The sequence below is a fragment of the Dasypus novemcinctus genome, chromosome 23 (assembly GCF_030445035.2).
Source record: "Dasypus novemcinctus isolate mDasNov1 chromosome 23, mDasNov1.1.hap2, whole genome shotgun sequence".
NCBI lineage: Eukaryota > Metazoa > Chordata > Mammalia > Cingulata > Dasypodidae > Dasypus > Dasypus novemcinctus.
In genome coordinates, this window is record NC_080695.1 from 16,891,603 (window position 1) to 16,908,236 (window position 16,634).

At 44.1% G+C, this 16,634-nt stretch overlaps 1 protein-coding gene across 7 annotated transcripts in view; it reads left to right on the top strand.

Annotated features, from left to right (window-relative positions):
* CUX1 (cut like homeobox 1) overlaps positions 1–16,634 on the top strand; it is a 336,617-nt gene that overhangs the window by 197,056 nt on the left and 122,927 nt on the right. For all 7 annotated transcript variants that reach the window (XM_058285907.2, XM_058285909.2, XM_058285904.2 and 4 more), the window contains exon 5: positions 14,876–15,013. In XM_058285907.2, the coding sequence (XP_058141890.1) occupies positions 14,876–15,013 (138 nt within the window). The remainder of the gene's footprint in view (positions 1–14,875; positions 15,014–16,634) is intronic.

Consider the following 16,634-nt stretch of genomic DNA (forward strand, 5'->3'; position numbering starts at 1 on the left):
TGTGATGCGTAGACGTTGTCCATTTGGGGAAATCCTAAAGAAGCACTGGCTGGAGAGAGTCCGGTTTATAGGCGGAGGCATTTTCAGGACCTCTCCAAAAGCTCCAAGGGGCTCCCAGGCAGAGCTCTGCATTTGGATTTAGGAAAAACCCCTGTCCTGGGAACTCCCCCATCAGCCTAGCACCTGGGGATCCAGAAATAAACTGGAACACCCTCGTTTCTGACCATAAAATAGTAATCTGATCCTCCACACCCCTTTCCCTGGTTTCCAGTGAGGACACATTAGAGTTAAAATGAGAAAATCGTTCCCTCCGTTGTTCTCTTCTTCTTTGTCTCTTATTCAAGGACCCCTCAGGAAGATTCCTGAAAAAGGCGCTGAAACCATACGGCTTATTTCAAAATGCACCATGTTTCTCCTAGCCAAGACTCTCATCCCATTTTGAAGGCTAGCGAAGTGTGGCCCTGCCAGCCAATCCCGACAGGGTACTCCAGTCCATGTCTTCTGTACCTCCCCGGGTGCCCTGGCCCCTGCCAAGAGCCCTGGAACTTCGCTAGCCTGACACTTGCCATCCCCTTCACGGGTTTTCAGTTGGCTTTCCCGAGACATTTTCATTCAGATTTAAGAAGCACCCGCAGGGACTGAAACGGGGCAGAAGTGGGACAGAAAGTGGAGGTGGGGCCGTCGCCGAGGCCCGAAGCCCTGGGCGCTACAGCCGGGAGCCCGTGTCCCCTCTCTGGGCCAGCGGGTCCTGGCCCCGGAGGCCAGAGGGCAGCGGAGGCCCTGCCCGGCGCGGGGAGGGAGCCGGAAGTCCAACCCGGGCCATTTTCCCACCTCCCGTGACGAGATGAATGAACAAATTGGCGCTTCAGCCGCCTCTGTTTTGTGTGCCGGACGTCCGCGGGCTGAGGAATTCGCTTCAGACGTTTTAAAGAAAGGCCCACGTGACCAGAGCGGGCGCCTGAGTCCACTGCTTCCTGCTTTTGAATTCTGCCGCTCATTTTCCGGGCTCCCGTGCTCATCGTCCCCCCCATCCCTCGACAGGGGGCCGCAGGAGAGGACACACGAGACGGGGGGTCAGGGGCTCCCCCGGGCTTGCTGGCATGGGGAGGCGTGGCACCTTCTCGGCCCCTTTGCCGTTACTGGGGTGGTCCCGGCACGCTCCCCATCGAGACAGCTTCTCCTCGGCTGCTCATCAGCATGCTAATTGCCGTATGACTAATTATGCCCTGAATTCCAGTTGATTTTCTTAATGAGACAGCTGGGTTAATTATGTAGTCGTATGATTACATTAGCCTAGAGTGCCCTGGCGAAAAGTAGCGTCTGCCACGCTGTGATGTCATCACAGGAATGTGCTCACAGGGGCGCAGTCCCCTGGCCGGTGGCAGGGCACAGCACCTGGCAGCAGCGCTCTCCGCACACAGGGCCTTGGGTCTGTTGAGGTCCGGCTCTTCAGCCCTCTCAGTGTGTGCACACAACCAGTTCACAAAACCCCTCCTCACCCCACCGCCCCCTTCTCCCCAACCTCCCCCAGCACACACGGCCCCCACCCAAATCTGAACACTTCTTTTGCAGCCTCTGCAGCTTTCCACGACATCAGCCTTCTTCCGAGGCTTCCGCGTAGAAAGACTGTGGGGTTTTATCTGGGCACGCCCCCGGTGCCTTCGTAAGGACCCAGAGAGTCCAAACCAAAGTATTTGAATTAAACGCCCTGAAGGACCGGAGGAAGGTACTTTACCTAGAGCATCAGCAGCCGTAGACAGGCCCTGTCTCCCTCCCTGCCACCTTCCACGCATACGCGGTGTCACATGTGCTATGTCGTGCCTACTTTCTGCCCCACTCTCCGACACACTTATGTCTCATCGAGAGAATACACATGGTCAGAGGAGAATCACATTTCCCAGCGCCTGGCCCTGATCTCTCTCCCCATTGCAGCAAAACTCCATGGAGGGTTGTCTGTACCTGCTGCACCTGCTCAACCTGTTGATGCTGCTCCTCGGACAGGCAGCCTCCTCTTCCTCTGCCAGCACCGTAGAGGTTGGAGTGCCCGAGGACCCTAGTCTTAGCCTTTCTCCCTCTACCTGGCATCTGTCAGGCTCTAAAACGCCCCATGACCTGAAAAGAACAATCACTTTGCCATCCATCCTGGCCCCGGGCCCTTTCCCCCCACCCCTGCCTGCTAGCCAGATCCCCCAAAACAGATCGCAAATCCAAGCGCTTCCCCCCGCTTCAGCCACTACCACGCTCCTCCAAGCCACCACCATCCCTTGCCACCTTCCCTCAGCCTCCTGGAGTCCACGAGAGCCACAGCCACCAACCAGGTCTGTCTCAGGCAGTGATCTCCAAACTTCTTTTGCTCTTGTGCCCCAACAGCCAAAAAAAAATTTAGGCTTTGTAGCCCCAATATATTCTTATGGTTTACAGATGAAATGCATATATAATTACAGTAGTTGTAAAATAAACTATTTTAAGTAGTCTTTGTATACTTAAAACAGAATTCTGAGGATGAGATGAAGAATAAATAAGGACTTGAAATTTTAACATATTAGCTATACGAAAAACTTTGCTCAATAAAATATATTTTAAAATCAGTTTTATTAAGGTATAATTTATAAACAATAAAATATACCCATTTCCCCCTTTCAGGTGTAAAGTTTGGTAGTATCTGCCTTCACTATCAAAATGCAGAACACTAGAAAATACATAAAAGTATGAAAAAAGTTTTCTTGTGGTCCTTTCTGTATGATGCTTTCTGGTACTGTAGATTAGATTGATCATTCCTAGAGTTTTGTATAAATAGACTCATTCAAAAATACTCTTAAGTATCTGCTTTCAGTCAGGACAGTGTTTTAGGATTCAGCCATGTCATTGCTGATGTGAGTAGTCTTTTCCTTTTAATTGCTGAATGGAATTCCAGTGTATAGACAGATAACAGTTTGCATATCCAGTCACCTGTTGATGGACATTTGAATTATATCCAATTTGAAACTATTAGGCACAAATCTTCTATGAACTTCCATGTACAGCTTGTTGCATGGACATATATTTTCATTTCTATAAGGTAAATACCTAGGATAGGAATTGTTGGGTCCTATGTTAGGTATACATTTTTTTAAATGTATTTTTTATTTATTTTTAAAAGATACATAGATTACATAAAATGTTAAATTAAAAATATATAAGGGGAAGCAAGCAGCTTGGCTTAATCACTTGGGCTCCCATCTACCATATGGGAGGCCCTGGGTTTGCGTCTCAGGGCCTCCTTGTGAAGGCAAAGCTGGCCTGTGCACTGCGGAGAGCTGATGCAGCAAGATGACGCAACAAAGGGAGACAAACACAAAAAAACGCACAGCGAATGGACACAGAACAGCAAAACAAGCCATGGGGTGGGGGTGGAGGGAATAAATAAATTTTTTTAAAAGTATATCTGTCTATCTAGGGGATTCCCATATGCCCCACTCCCTACACCTCCCACTTTTCCCACATTAACAACTTCTTTCATTAGTGTGGTACATTCATTGAAATTGATGAACACATTTTGGAGCATTACCACATGGCATGGATTATAGTTTACATTCTCTCCCACTCCATTCCGTAGGTTGTGACAGGATACATAATGATGTCCTATATCTGTCTTTGCAGTGTCATTCAGAACAATTCCAAGTCCCCAAAATGCCCTCATATTGCACCTCTTTTTCCCTCTCCCTGCCTTCAGCAACTCCAGTGGCCACTGTCTCCACATCAATGATGTACTTTCTTCTGTTGCTAGAATTACAATAAGTCTATAGTAGAATACCACTAAGTCCACTCTAGCCCATATTTTATTCCCCAGTCCTGAGGATTCTGGGATGGTGATGCCCATTCCACCTCTAATTGAAAGGGAGTTTCGATCCCATAAGACGGATGGATGAGATTCTCCTGCTTGCAGTTGTAGACTCTCTTGATTCCTTGGTGTGGTGGTTGACCATCCTCACCTCCTTAGCTGTCCTGGGTGCGTCCACTGAACTGGGGAGTAGGTGTTGCAACTCTGCTGAGGCTCAGGATCCAGCTGGCACACGGGCAGCCCAGAGGTTCAAGTCTCTTGGATATATACCTACCAACTCCAGCACCAACTGTAAGTTCAATAAAAGGGACAGAAGCATGTGTAGAAAAGCCACATCTGAGTCCAACTCTGTCACATTCAGGAACACAAACTCCAAAGTAGGGCCCCCTGGCAAGGCACCAAACTCCGGAGATATCAGCCATGACCATAGGTTCTGGGTATCTCCATAGCCCTCAGGAGCCCCCCATAGACTTTAGCTGTCTATGAGATCCTGCTGAGATATGCATAAGCATTACCCCTCTGGTGACCTCCTGACACATTTTGAAGTCTCTTAGCCATATAACTCATTTGTCTTTACCATTTCCCCCTTTTATTCAGGGACTTTTTCCAGTTATAGCACTACCAGTGCTTGGTAGAAATCCCTCAGTGCCAGGGAGGCTTATCCTCAGGAGTCCTGTCCCATGCTGGGGGGAGGATAATGCATTTGAGCAACATGGAGGTTCTCAGGAGGTAACTCTTAGGCATCCTGCAGCTCTAGGCTAAGCTGAAATTTCAAGCTTAAAAGGCTCATAAGCATAGTTGTCAGTATCAAGGGCCCGTCAATGGACCATCCTTCTTCACTGGTCATTGCCCCTGTACTTGGGGAATTGTTGCTGTTCCATTAGAGAATGTGGCAGAGCTCCCCAGGATGGAAATTCAGTATTCTTTCAGTTGTTGGGTGAATCTCTACCCACTGTGGCAATGCCCCATGAACATTTGAACATATTTATATACCTTATATGTATGCCCAGGTGAACTTCCTCTCAGGTATCTCCCATCATTGACACTCCATACTAGTGCTCTTCCCTTGCCATAGTTGAACCCTTCTATGATCCAAAACTTCTTCAAAAATTAAGCTAAATATATTGCCAAATTCAGTTATAGGGAAATGAGATAGTAATGATAGGTTTAAACATAAGAAGTAAAATACATAATTTAGAAAAATTAAAACTAAAATAAAGTTTAAAAAATTAGGGTATTAAGTGAAAAATTACATTTTTCTTTACATTTGCCTTTTATTGCGGTTATAACTGTTGTTTTATATGAGGTATACATTTAACTTTATAAGAAACTACCAAACTGGTTTTCAAAATAGGTGTAGCATTTCACACCCCAACAACAAACATCATGTCCTCTCTCCATCATTTGGTATTGTTAGTCTTTTACTATTTCATCTTTAAGTGAGTTGTAATAAATACATGTCATCATGATTTTCCAGATGAGTATTGATGGTGAACATTTTTTCATGTGCAAAGTCATTCATCTATCTTTATTTGTAAAGTATCTGTTAAAGTCTTTTTACCCATTTTCCAATGATTTTGTCTTATTACGTTACAAATTCTTTATATATTCTAGATACAAGTCCTTTGTGAGATATTTGCACTGCGATTATTTTTCCCCATTTGTTGTCTTTCGAAGAGCAGAAGATTTTTATTTTAATCAAGTCCATTTTTTCCTTCCTTTTCTTTTTCTTTCTTTTTTTTTTTTGGTTCTATTATATTCTAAGAAATCATTGAATACCCCAAGCTCAAATATTTTCTCCTGTTTTTTCTAAGAGAAGTCGTATAGTTCTTTCTCCTTTTACTTTTAGGTCTCTGATGCATTTTTATTTAATTAATATAATATGAGGTAAGGATTGAGGTTCGTTTTTTTCCCATATGGATATCCAAGTGTTATGGTGCCATTTGTTGAAAGACTTTCTGCTTTTTTGTCAAAAATTAATTAGCATATGTATGGATCTTTTTCTGGACCTTCTATTTATTCCATTGATCTGTATGTCTGTCCTTAAGCCAATACCATACTATTTTGATATTATAGCTTTATGGTCAGTCTTGAAATCGAGTAATGTGAGTCCTTTCCCTTTGGTCTTTTCCAGAATTGTTTTGGCTAGTTGAGTTTCTGTGTAAATTTTAGATTCAGCCAGGATTTTCATTAGAGTTCTATTGAATCTGTAGATCAATCTGAAGAGAACTGACAATTTAACACTTTTGAGTCTTCCAATCCAAACATGTTATATTTAATTAGGTCTTCTTTACTGTCTCTCAGCAAGATTTTGTTGTTTATCCCTAAGTAGGTCATGTTTTGTATGCTATAGTAAATAGTATTCTCTTTCTAATTTCATTTTCCAATTGTTTGTTGCTTTTGTATAGAAATGCAGTTGGTTTTTATAATATAATGTTTATATCTTGTGACCTTGTGAAACTCATTCTAGATATGATTGTAGATGCACTTATACGTTCTTTCTTGAATGTTCTGTGTGTCCTTGAAGGGAATGCTTAATTCTTCGTTTGTTGGGTAAAATGTCAAGCAGGACAAGCTGGTCGATAGTGTTACTCAAGTGTTCTATATCCATACTGTTTTCCAGTCTATATCTTTTTTTTTTTTTCCCCCCACACTGGCTAGGAAGGACTTCCAGTACAATTTTGAAAGAAGCAGAAAGAACAAATATCCTTCCTTTTTTCCCATCTTAGGGAAAAGCATTCATTTTTTTCTTATTAAGTCTGATGTTAGGTGTAGCTTTTTGGAGATACTCTTTGTAAGATTGAGGAAATCCCCTTCTACTCCTGGTTTTCTGAGAGTTTTTGTCATGAATGGGTCTTGAATTTTTTCGAGTAATTTCTCTATTGAGATAGTCATATGGTTTTTCTCTTTTATTCTGTCAATATGGTGAAAAAGTTTGAGATTTGAATGTTAAACCAATCTTGTATTAATAAGATAAATCTTACTTTGTCACAATATATTATGTTCTTAAAATTTGCTGGATTCCACTTGCAGATGTTCCACTAAGGATTTTTCCATTTAAGTTCATTGTCTGTAGTTGTTGTTTTTTTGTTGTTTTTATTTATTCCTGTCATCTTGGCTTGGGATTTTTCTTTATTGCAAGGTTTTTAATTTCTTTAACAGATATAGAGCCATTAATGCTTTTTATTTCTCCTTGAGTCGGTTTTGGTAATTTGGTAATTTTTCAAGGAATGAGTCGATTTCATCTAAGTTATCAAATTTATTGGCATAATGTTCATAATATTCTCATTATCTTTTAAATATCTGTAGGATGTATAGTGATGTCCCTTCTTTTCATTCCTCATCTTAAAAATTGGTGAATTCCCTTTTTTCTTGATCAGTCTGGTTGAAGGCTTATCAATTTTATTTACTTATTTATAATTTTTAAAGATTTATTTATTTACCGCCATCACCACCCCTCGTAGTCTGCTCTCTCTGTCCATTTGCTGTGTGTTCTTCTGTGTCTGCTTGTATTCTCATTACGTAGCTCTGGGAACTGATCACAGGACCTTCTGGAATGGGAGAGAGGTGATTATTCTCTTGTGCCGTCTCAGCTCCCTGATCTAATGAGTCTCTTATGATCTCTCCTCTGTGTTTCTTTTTGTTGCACCATCTTGCTGCACCAGCTCTCCACATGGGCCAGCACTCCTGCGTGGGGCAGTACTCCACACAGACCAGCACTCCACGTGGGCCAGCTTGCCTTTACCCGGAGGCCCTGGGCATGGAACCCTGGAATTCCTATATGGTAGACAGGAGCCCAATTGCTTGCGCCACAGCTGCTTCCCTTTATTGATCTCTTTCTCTCTTTCCTGTTTTCAGTTTCATTGATGTTTGCTCTTATTATTTGCTAACTTCTACTTAGAGTTTAATTGCCCTTCTTATTCTAGTTTCTTAAGTTGGAGTTATAGACCATTGATTTATTCCATTGTGTCCAGAGAGCATACTCTGTGTGATTTCCCCCTTTTAAATGTATAGAGACTTGTTTTATGGCCCAATATATGTTCTATATTTATGAGCATTCCATGTCACTTGGAGAAAATGTGTATTCTGTAGCTAAGTGAAATGTTACATAAATGTCAATTAGATCACGTTGACTGATACTGTTGTGAAAGTCTTTTATATCCATAATAATTTTATGTCTCCTTGTACTATTAAATACTAAGAAAGGCATGTAGAATTCTCTGTTGTTATGAATTTTTCTTTTTCTTCTTTCAGTTCTGTCAGTTTTGATTCATATATTTTGAAGGTCTGTTTTTGGGTGTATATGCACTTAGAATTTTTGTATCTTATTGATTTGATTTTTAAAAATTTATCCATTGGTCTTCTTTATTCTTGATAATATTTCTTGTCTTAAAGTTTCATTTGCTGATCTTGATATAGGTATTCCAGCTTATTTTATATTAGGGTTTTCATGGTATACCTTTTTATATCCTTTTATTATTAACCTGTGGTTTATATTTAAGTTGCCTTTCTATGAACAGCTGTCTTGCTTTTTCATCCAAGTCTGATAATCTGCCTTTTAATTGCAATGCTAGATCATTTACATTTAATATAATTGTCAATAACATTGTGTTTGTCTTCCATCTTGCTGTTTGTTTTCTGTTTGCCTCATCCATTGTTGTTGTATTTTTCCTGCTTTCTTTTGATTGAGAATTTATTTTATCTCCCCTATTGTTTTATTAATTATATCGCTTTGAGTATTTTCTTAGTGGTTGCTATAGGGTTTATGTTAAGCAACTTTATCTTATCACAGTCTACCTTCAAATAATATTATACATTACATATGTAGAACTCTTACAGCAACAAATACACTTTTATTTTCTCCTTCCTGACCTCTGTATATTGTTAATCATTTTACTTATACATACATTAGATAATATATATAATGTATATACATTGTTTATACTTAAAATATACATTGCTGCTGGTTGTTTTAAATGGTCAATTGTCTTTTAAAGAAATTAGAATTGAGAAAAAATAAGTATTTTATTTTTTGTATATGTATGTGTATTTAACTACCTATTTGTTATTTCCAGTGTTGTTTATTTCTTTGTGTAAATCCAGGTTTCCATGTAGCATCATTTTCTGTATATAGGATTTTCTTTAACTCTTCTTCTTTAGTATACGTATTCTGGCAGTCAATTCTTTGTCAGCTTTTGTTCATCTGGGGGAAAAAAGTTTGTAGTTTGTCCTCATTTTTTAATGATATTTTTTGGGGGGTATAAAATTATAGGCTGGCAGTTTGGTCTTGTATTTTCTCTCTCAGAACTGGCTAGCCTTGTTTCTGACAGGGGTCTACAGTCATTCTTATCTTGCTTCCACTGTATGTAGTGAGTCTTCTTTTCTCTAGCTTTTAAGATTTTAATATTTTCTTTTTATTCTTGTTTGTGACATACCTTAGTTTGATGTTTCTTGTGTTTTTCCTGCTTAGAGTTTGTTGAGCTTGGGTTTGTGGGTTTAATAATTTTCACCAAATTTGGAGGGAAAATTGACCACTATTTCTTCAAATATACTGTGCCCCTTCCCCCCCCACACACACACTTTTCTGGGATCCTACTTTTATGGTATACATATGTTAGTCTACTTAATATTGTTTCACAAGTTGCTGAGGTTTGGGTCACTTTTTCTCACTCTCTTCTGTCTGTGCCTTTGTTCAGTTTTAAACCCTTTGTCTTCATTCACTCATCTCTCTCTTTTGCAGTGTCAAATCTGCTGTTAAGCCAGTCTGGTGAATTTTTTTTCTCTTCAGAGATTCTATTTTCAGCTTTAGAATTCAATTTGATTCTTTTTTATATCTTCTATTTCTCTCCTTATGTTCATATTTTTCTTTAAATCTTTATAATAGTTGTTTTTGTCTAATTCCATTATCTCTTGTCTTTTCTAGTTGGTTTAACTTATTTTTCCCCCTAATTATGGGTCATGTTTTCCTGTTCTTTGCATGCATGTCTAGTCATTTTTTGGGGAGAGGTACTGAGGATTGAACCCAGGACCTCCTACATGGGAAGCAGGCGCTCAACCACTGAGCTACATCCACTCCCCAACAAGAGTTGGTTTTTCTGTTTTCAGGAGGTAGTGGGGATCAAACCTTACAACTGCTTGCCTGTAAGTAATTTTATTGTCTGCCTAAATTTCAATACTCCTTTAAAAAAAGAAAAAAAAATCCAGACAATTGTTATTGACAATGTCCAACATCCATTCAAAATTACTAGAGGGGAATGAAGGCAGCTCAAGTGGTTGAGCACCTGCTTCTCATGTGTAAGGTCCTGGGTTCAATCTCTGGCACCTCCTAAAAATAAACTACTTACAGATCAGCTTGATCATTCCATAGCTTGTTTTTAAGTTTTGGGGGACAGGTGTAAATAACTTAGAGTAGTAATTTAGTCCTCTGCTCTGGTGTGGTCCTTCCAATGTTTACTGAATGGCCTGGCTGTTCACAAGTGTTTCCTCTCTGGCTCACGTAATTCAGAGGTCTCCCAATCCTTTATGAACTCTGGGAATTGTTCAGCTTAGGTCTCCCAAGTGGTTCTTTGCCCAGCCTCGTAGATTTCCTTCCTATGCATATGCACATGAGCCTTTAGGAACAGACTCCAGATTACTCCTCTGAAAATTTCTTTAGCTCTTTCCGTGCATAGCTTCCTCCTCTCCAGTGCTCTTCCCTGCAAATTCCAGCTGGCTCAGCTTCTTGAAGCTCTGATCGCTGACATTTCTCAACCCAGGAAGACTCCTGGGCTCTGCTTGAGTTCTCCTTCCTTGTGCTCTGTTCCAAAGAAGTACTTCCTGGTAGAAAGCCCAAGTGAGCACAGAACTCAGCTCGATTGCTTCTCTCCTCTCAGAATTCACAATCCTGACCTGTCACTCGTCCAATGTCTAAAAACTATTTCATATATTTTGCCTCGATTTCTAGTTGTTTTTGGCCAAAGGTCAAGTCTGATATCCGTTTATCTGCCATGGCCAGAAGTGGAAGTCTCTGTTTCATTAATTTTGGTTCCTGGTTTCAGTGGCCGTCGTTACTGGAAAGGTTAGCTCACAAAGGTCCCTGGATCCAAACCAAAGCAGTGCACCACTGGCTATCTTTATGAGAGCATGACTCATATTTTTGAAGCCTGTGCACTCACTCTGAGTGTTTGGTGAAATTCAGCTCGTAAGCTTTCATTTTCCCTCATGCTCCTCTTCCCCATCCAGACCTCAACTCGAGTTCCACCCCCTCGGAGAGGGGCTTCCCTGCGCCCCCGTCTGATGGGCCTGTTCCCCGCCCTCCCCATGAGTGTGAGACCCCCGCCCACTCCTCTTCCCTCTTGGCATTACTTGAAAGTAGTCTGTTCTGTTTGGGTGGGGGTTGGTCTTTGTTGGTCTCCCCGCTTTACTAGAACGTCAAGTCTTTGAGAGCAAGGGTGTTGTCTGTGGGTCCCATGACCCCTGGCACTCGGAGCAGCCCCGTGAGACCAGCCGCCTGCGCTCAAGCTGCACTGCCCTCTTTGCAGGCCTGTGCTCCCCTCTATTTGCTCGCCTACATCAATGTCTTACACATGGACCAAACACCCCACAGTCTCCACGGATCTCAATTATTTTTATTCTTTAGGGCATCTGCTCAAGGGCCACCTCCTGTTTTTAAAAGCAGGTGTGTTCCTTACCCAGTCTCTATCCGGACATAGTCTTCCTCACCTGACCCTCAGCGTGCCCTCTCTCACTTTACCTTTGTCATTTCTACCAGCAGGTGATCTGCTGCGGGGCTGGGCCCTGCCGCCCCTGCCCGGTGCCTGACGAGGGGCCTTCCTGGTGCACGTGCTCAGGCAGTAGCTGTCACGTTAGTCTTTAGGAAGACAGTAGAATTTAACTGACTGCCGGTTCAAGAAGCAGAAATCCTTGTTAGGATGTCGCCTGCCTGGTCACCTGGCCGACTTCTTTCCCCTCTCTGTCCCTGGATGAGACACCAGCCCCTGGCGCACTGCAGGGCAGCCCTGCCCCACGCTCTTAGGGCCATGGCTGGAGTTAATGTTACGTGTAGGTAGGAAAAGGTGCTGAACAAGTCAAGGCTGTAGTAGTGCTGTTTGTTGCAATTATGTTCTTGGAGTCCTGTGTTGCGTAATGAGCTAGATAATACCTCAAAGAGTTTTTAGGAATTAACTGCTAGATGATTGTAAAACACTTTGCAGGGTTCGCCCTATTGGGTGGATGGAGCCGACAATAAAGTATGCTGAGTTGCAGTAGGCTGGAAAGACGGGGGTTACAGGGTTTTGTGTGTTCATGTTTTACGTTTGGGTGTGTTCTGTCCCCCCCACCCCCAAACAATTCCCTAATTGAGCTGCTGAGATCGGAGGCTTGTGATGTTCTGAATAAGACCTAACAATACTTGTGTGGGGTTTAAATGGCATTGGAAATCATTAACGAGACACAAAGCTATGATTTCCCTAGATTAGCATGCAGGTTGGGGTTCGGCATGCTGAAATTCCTTGTTTTGGTCTCTCGCCCAAACATGCTAGAGTCATTATATTGTCATGTGGTAATTAGCTGTTCCTTTAATACAAGTAATAAAAATTAAGCCTAAGAGGTACTTTAGCAATGCCTTTTACATATCCCAAAACAATATTCAAATGCTGTAGGCGTTTAGTCATTCAACTGTACTGTAGTAAAGTTTGAAGTTTAATGCATAGAGATGTTTGAACAGTCAGTTCATTCTTTATTCTGTGACCAGATTTGCTACTTAGGCATTAACCTTTAATAGTGTTCAATTAAATATACATGCCACAATGAATAATTATGAGATTGCCAGAATTTTCACTTACAATATAACGCTTTGTAGGGATTGAAAATTTGTCGAAATGTCTATTTACTATTCTCTTGATAATGTGCATGTTATTTTTATATGTCACTGAACTTCTTGCTGGTTCCAACGAGGAGGGCTGTTATTTATTCCGAGCAGGCATAGTGGGTCCTGGCCTTTTAAAAGGAATGGACTGGAAAAGTTGTTGACAGAAATTTTAGTGATGGAGGGCAGTACACTGTCATGGTTCTTTAAAAATATAATTTGTACCAGCAGTTGTGCTGGGAAGCCTACGTGGTGGGCATTAATAGAATTTTATACAAGGGCAGCAGTCCTCACCCTCACCTCTCCTTCCCTGACCTCTGCATTGAGTTCAAATTGTAGTTCCATGAAGGAGTCCCTGGACATACCTCTTATTTCCTTCAGCAACGGGTTTAAGGGGAGGGTAGTGGTAAAAGTAGGTCTTCTGGGAAGATACTGAAATTTAAAAAAAAAAAAAAAATTCCCCGTACCTGGAATGTTCTGAGGTATTCAGTTTTTAGTGTTTTCCTACTCCTACTTTCAAGGAACTATCTCCCCAAAACAGCCTTAAAAGCTGATGCAATATAAATATTTTAATGCCAATGAAAATAATAATGAAAAGCCATAGTGAGAAAGTGAAGTGGCCATAAACTGTATACACAGAATAAATGCCCGGCAGCCAGGGGCCTGGCAGGACGGGCAGTGTCCGCGTTCAGCCCGGCGCACAGGGCCTGCCGGCGCTGAGCTCGACATACCCCAGGCCGCCTTCTGTAAACTCCGAAACGACACTGGCATCTGGAAGAGTTCCTGGCCCACGGTTAACACGCCGGCTGTGACTTGGTGGACCTCGGCCCCATCTCTGGGAACCAAGGGTGGTCTGAAAAATTAATGACTCCGGTGTTTGAAAATAAGTGAGCTCTTGAATATCTGCCCTTGTTGATCCACGGTGCCTGGTGTTTAGCATTCCTCCACAGGAGACTAAACCTTCACAGCCATTTCGCAAGCGATGCTGGCGCCCATAACAGAAATAGCCAATACTGCTTGCTGAGCACAGCAGACTTGAGGATTCCATTCTGAGGGTGCCTGAGAATTCCGAAGGAACTTCTCCACTGGTGCCCAGCAGGTGGCTTAGAATGGCCTCTTAGGCAGCGGAGGACAAAAGGCAAAGACTGAGTTGACACTCGGAGAATAGTTCGTGTCTAGTTCATGCTGAAGTAATGATGAAAGCACAGGTCTAGAATAATAAGTTCAGTAGATCCCATGATTGCAATCTCTAAGGTCAGGCTAAAATCCTGCCTTCCCCAAGTCATTCTCACGGCGGCTACCACACTGAATTGGCCCCAAGACCTCCCCTGCCTGGCCCGGTGCTGTCCTCACGTGCTCCCCTCTTTGTAGTGGGATCACGAGTTGGGTGCCCGCCTGGCTGACTTGGCCCGCTGGCCCCACTTGGCGCAGCTGCGCCCCGGACGCTTATATCTGACGTCCCTCATGAATTAAGGCGGCAAAATGCTTGTGTTCCTAAAGGGGGGCCTCCTAGAAAGCCCAGGCCTTGGGGCACGTTCCTGCAAAGCCCACCACTGCAGTTAACTAACAGGCTTGGGTTTGCGTGCTCTCTGTCCGCTAACCAGCCAGATAACCTTGGGCAAGCCCTTGGCTCCTCGAGCTTTCGTTTCCAGCCCTGTAAAATGAAGGTCATACCTATATACCTGTGGCATGTCTCTTTCATGAGGCACAAATGAGAAAATGTCCATCAAAGGGTCTTGTGAACTGTGAGACACTCTCAGAGTGATGGATGTGGTTTCCACCTTCATAAAAAGTACTGGAAACTTCAAGGTCATGTACATCTTTTCATGGACTCTCTACCCTCCTTTTGTCAGGTTGCCTGGGTTCCTTCTTTTGCCACCCCCAGATGTATTTCTCTTCTTCTGAGATCAGGGAGTGAAAAATTATTTAGGTGTTTTCACTGTGCCCCAGCAGTGTGCAAATACCAGTGAATTCACCCAGCCCTTCCCATCCTCCTCTAATGCATTGAGGCTCCTACATGCACAGCCGCAAAGTGCTGCCTGCCAGCCCTGGGGCTCCCTGGGGCTCTGCAAGAGGAGGAGAGGCCTGAAGCCCTCTGGGGGGGTGCTGTCCCGGGCACCCCCAGACACCCGCGCCAGGTCTCGGTGAGAGCACAAAGGTTGTATGCTTGTGCCCAGCCCAGCAGTGATGCGTGTTGTCCTATCATGCAGATCCGGTGCCGGCCCTGGATCTCGGGCAGCAGCTCCAGCTCAAAGTCCAGCGCATGCACGACATTGAAACAGAGAACCAGAAGCTTAGGGAGACTCTGGAAGAATACAACAAGGAGTTTGCCGAGGTGAAAAACCAAGGTCGGTGCACAATTCTTGCCTGCCTCTCTCCCTCCCTCCCTCCTTCTCTCTCCTTTGTTTAATTGCTTTCCCCATACTGTTGGGACTAGCTCTAATTGTCACATACGTCATAAAGTCAGGGTGGGGCAACAATCGTAACAGTCGTTAAAGAGATAATAACAATGCTCGACCATTTAGAAGTAAAACTTCTCCTCTGCACAATAACCACAGATGACTTTACGGCCCTTCCTGTGTCATCATGTGATCCAGGACTGACGCGGAGCCTTCGGGCCACACCTGTCAGAGAGCCAGCTTCTGATCGAAGGGTCACCCAGCCACCCAGCTCATAATTGCTGCCAATACATTAAGGCTCCAGACACATCCTTTAAGTCTGCCTGCTTCAGCACTCCTGTTTCCTTGTCTGTGTCACCTTTTCATTAGGAATTAATGAAAGAAAGCCACCCCTTGGTGTGGCTGCCCAGCCGTCAGGAAGGCCGAGAGGGCAGGGGTGCCCTGCTTTTCCTGTCAGGGAAGAAGCGAAATCTCTCCTACACCTAAAAACCAAATGTATTCAGAGAGCGGGAGGCGTGTGGCTTCCTTGGCTCAGAGGAAAACACAGCCTCGTCTGACAGCAGCTGCAAGTTGTTCAGCCCACTCCAAGTCAAAATCCTGCCTGTTTGTTTTCGTTTGGGGATGTGGGTGAGGAAAGATGTAAAAGGGGGGGGGCGCGGTGCGCAAACAACTTGACCGACTCGGTCTTTGATATGCCCAGCGTGGACTGAGAAAGTGAATCAGTGGAGAGTTTGAAGCGTTCCTCTTGCCTTTTGGGAATGTTGAAGACAGGCTGGGGGACGGGTTGTCCGTGGACACCATCCGGGCAGTTGTGTCCCGGGACCTGGGAATGAGACCCCAGGCCCAGCACCCTTCTGCCAGAAGCACCTCTCTTCTGGGGCCTCCTTGCTGGAGCTGGGGAGCGTGGGGGGAGCCAGGCCAGCTCAGACACGCCTCGACCTGGTTCCCCCGAGACCGACCTGCCCTCGGGCCCGGAAGGGACTGCTTGGCCCTGCTGGGAAGTGAGTCGTGGGGCGTTCCAGGCCGGGGTCCGCCTGAGAAGAGGTGCTATCCTCCAGCAGGAAGTGCTTCTCAGAATCACCCAAGATGACCCATGTCCTCTGGAGCAAAACAGCCTGGAAATGTGCACCCTGGGCTTTCACGGGAGCACCGGAAGCATTGTCCCTTTTTTTCTTCTTCCCCATCCAGGTACAGGTGGCATCTGACTTTGACAGTCCACCCTTTTTTTTTTTTTTAGCAACTGCTTTTTTTTTTCCCCTTAAGATTTATTTCTTTCTTTCTTTTCCTTTCCCGTCCCCCCCCCCTTGTCCGTTCTCTGTGTCTATTTGCTGCGTCTTTTTTGTCTGCTTCTGTTGTTGTCAGCGGCACAGGAATCTGTGTCTCTTTTTGTTGCATCATCTGGTTGTGTCAGCTCTCCGTGTGTGTGGCACCACTCCTGGGCAGGCTGCACTTTCTTTCGCGCTGGGCGGCTCTCCCTCCGGGGCGCACTCCCTGCGCGTGGTGCTCCCCTACGCGGGGCCACCCCTGCGTGTCACGGCACTCCTTGTGTGCGTCAGCACTGCGGAGGGGC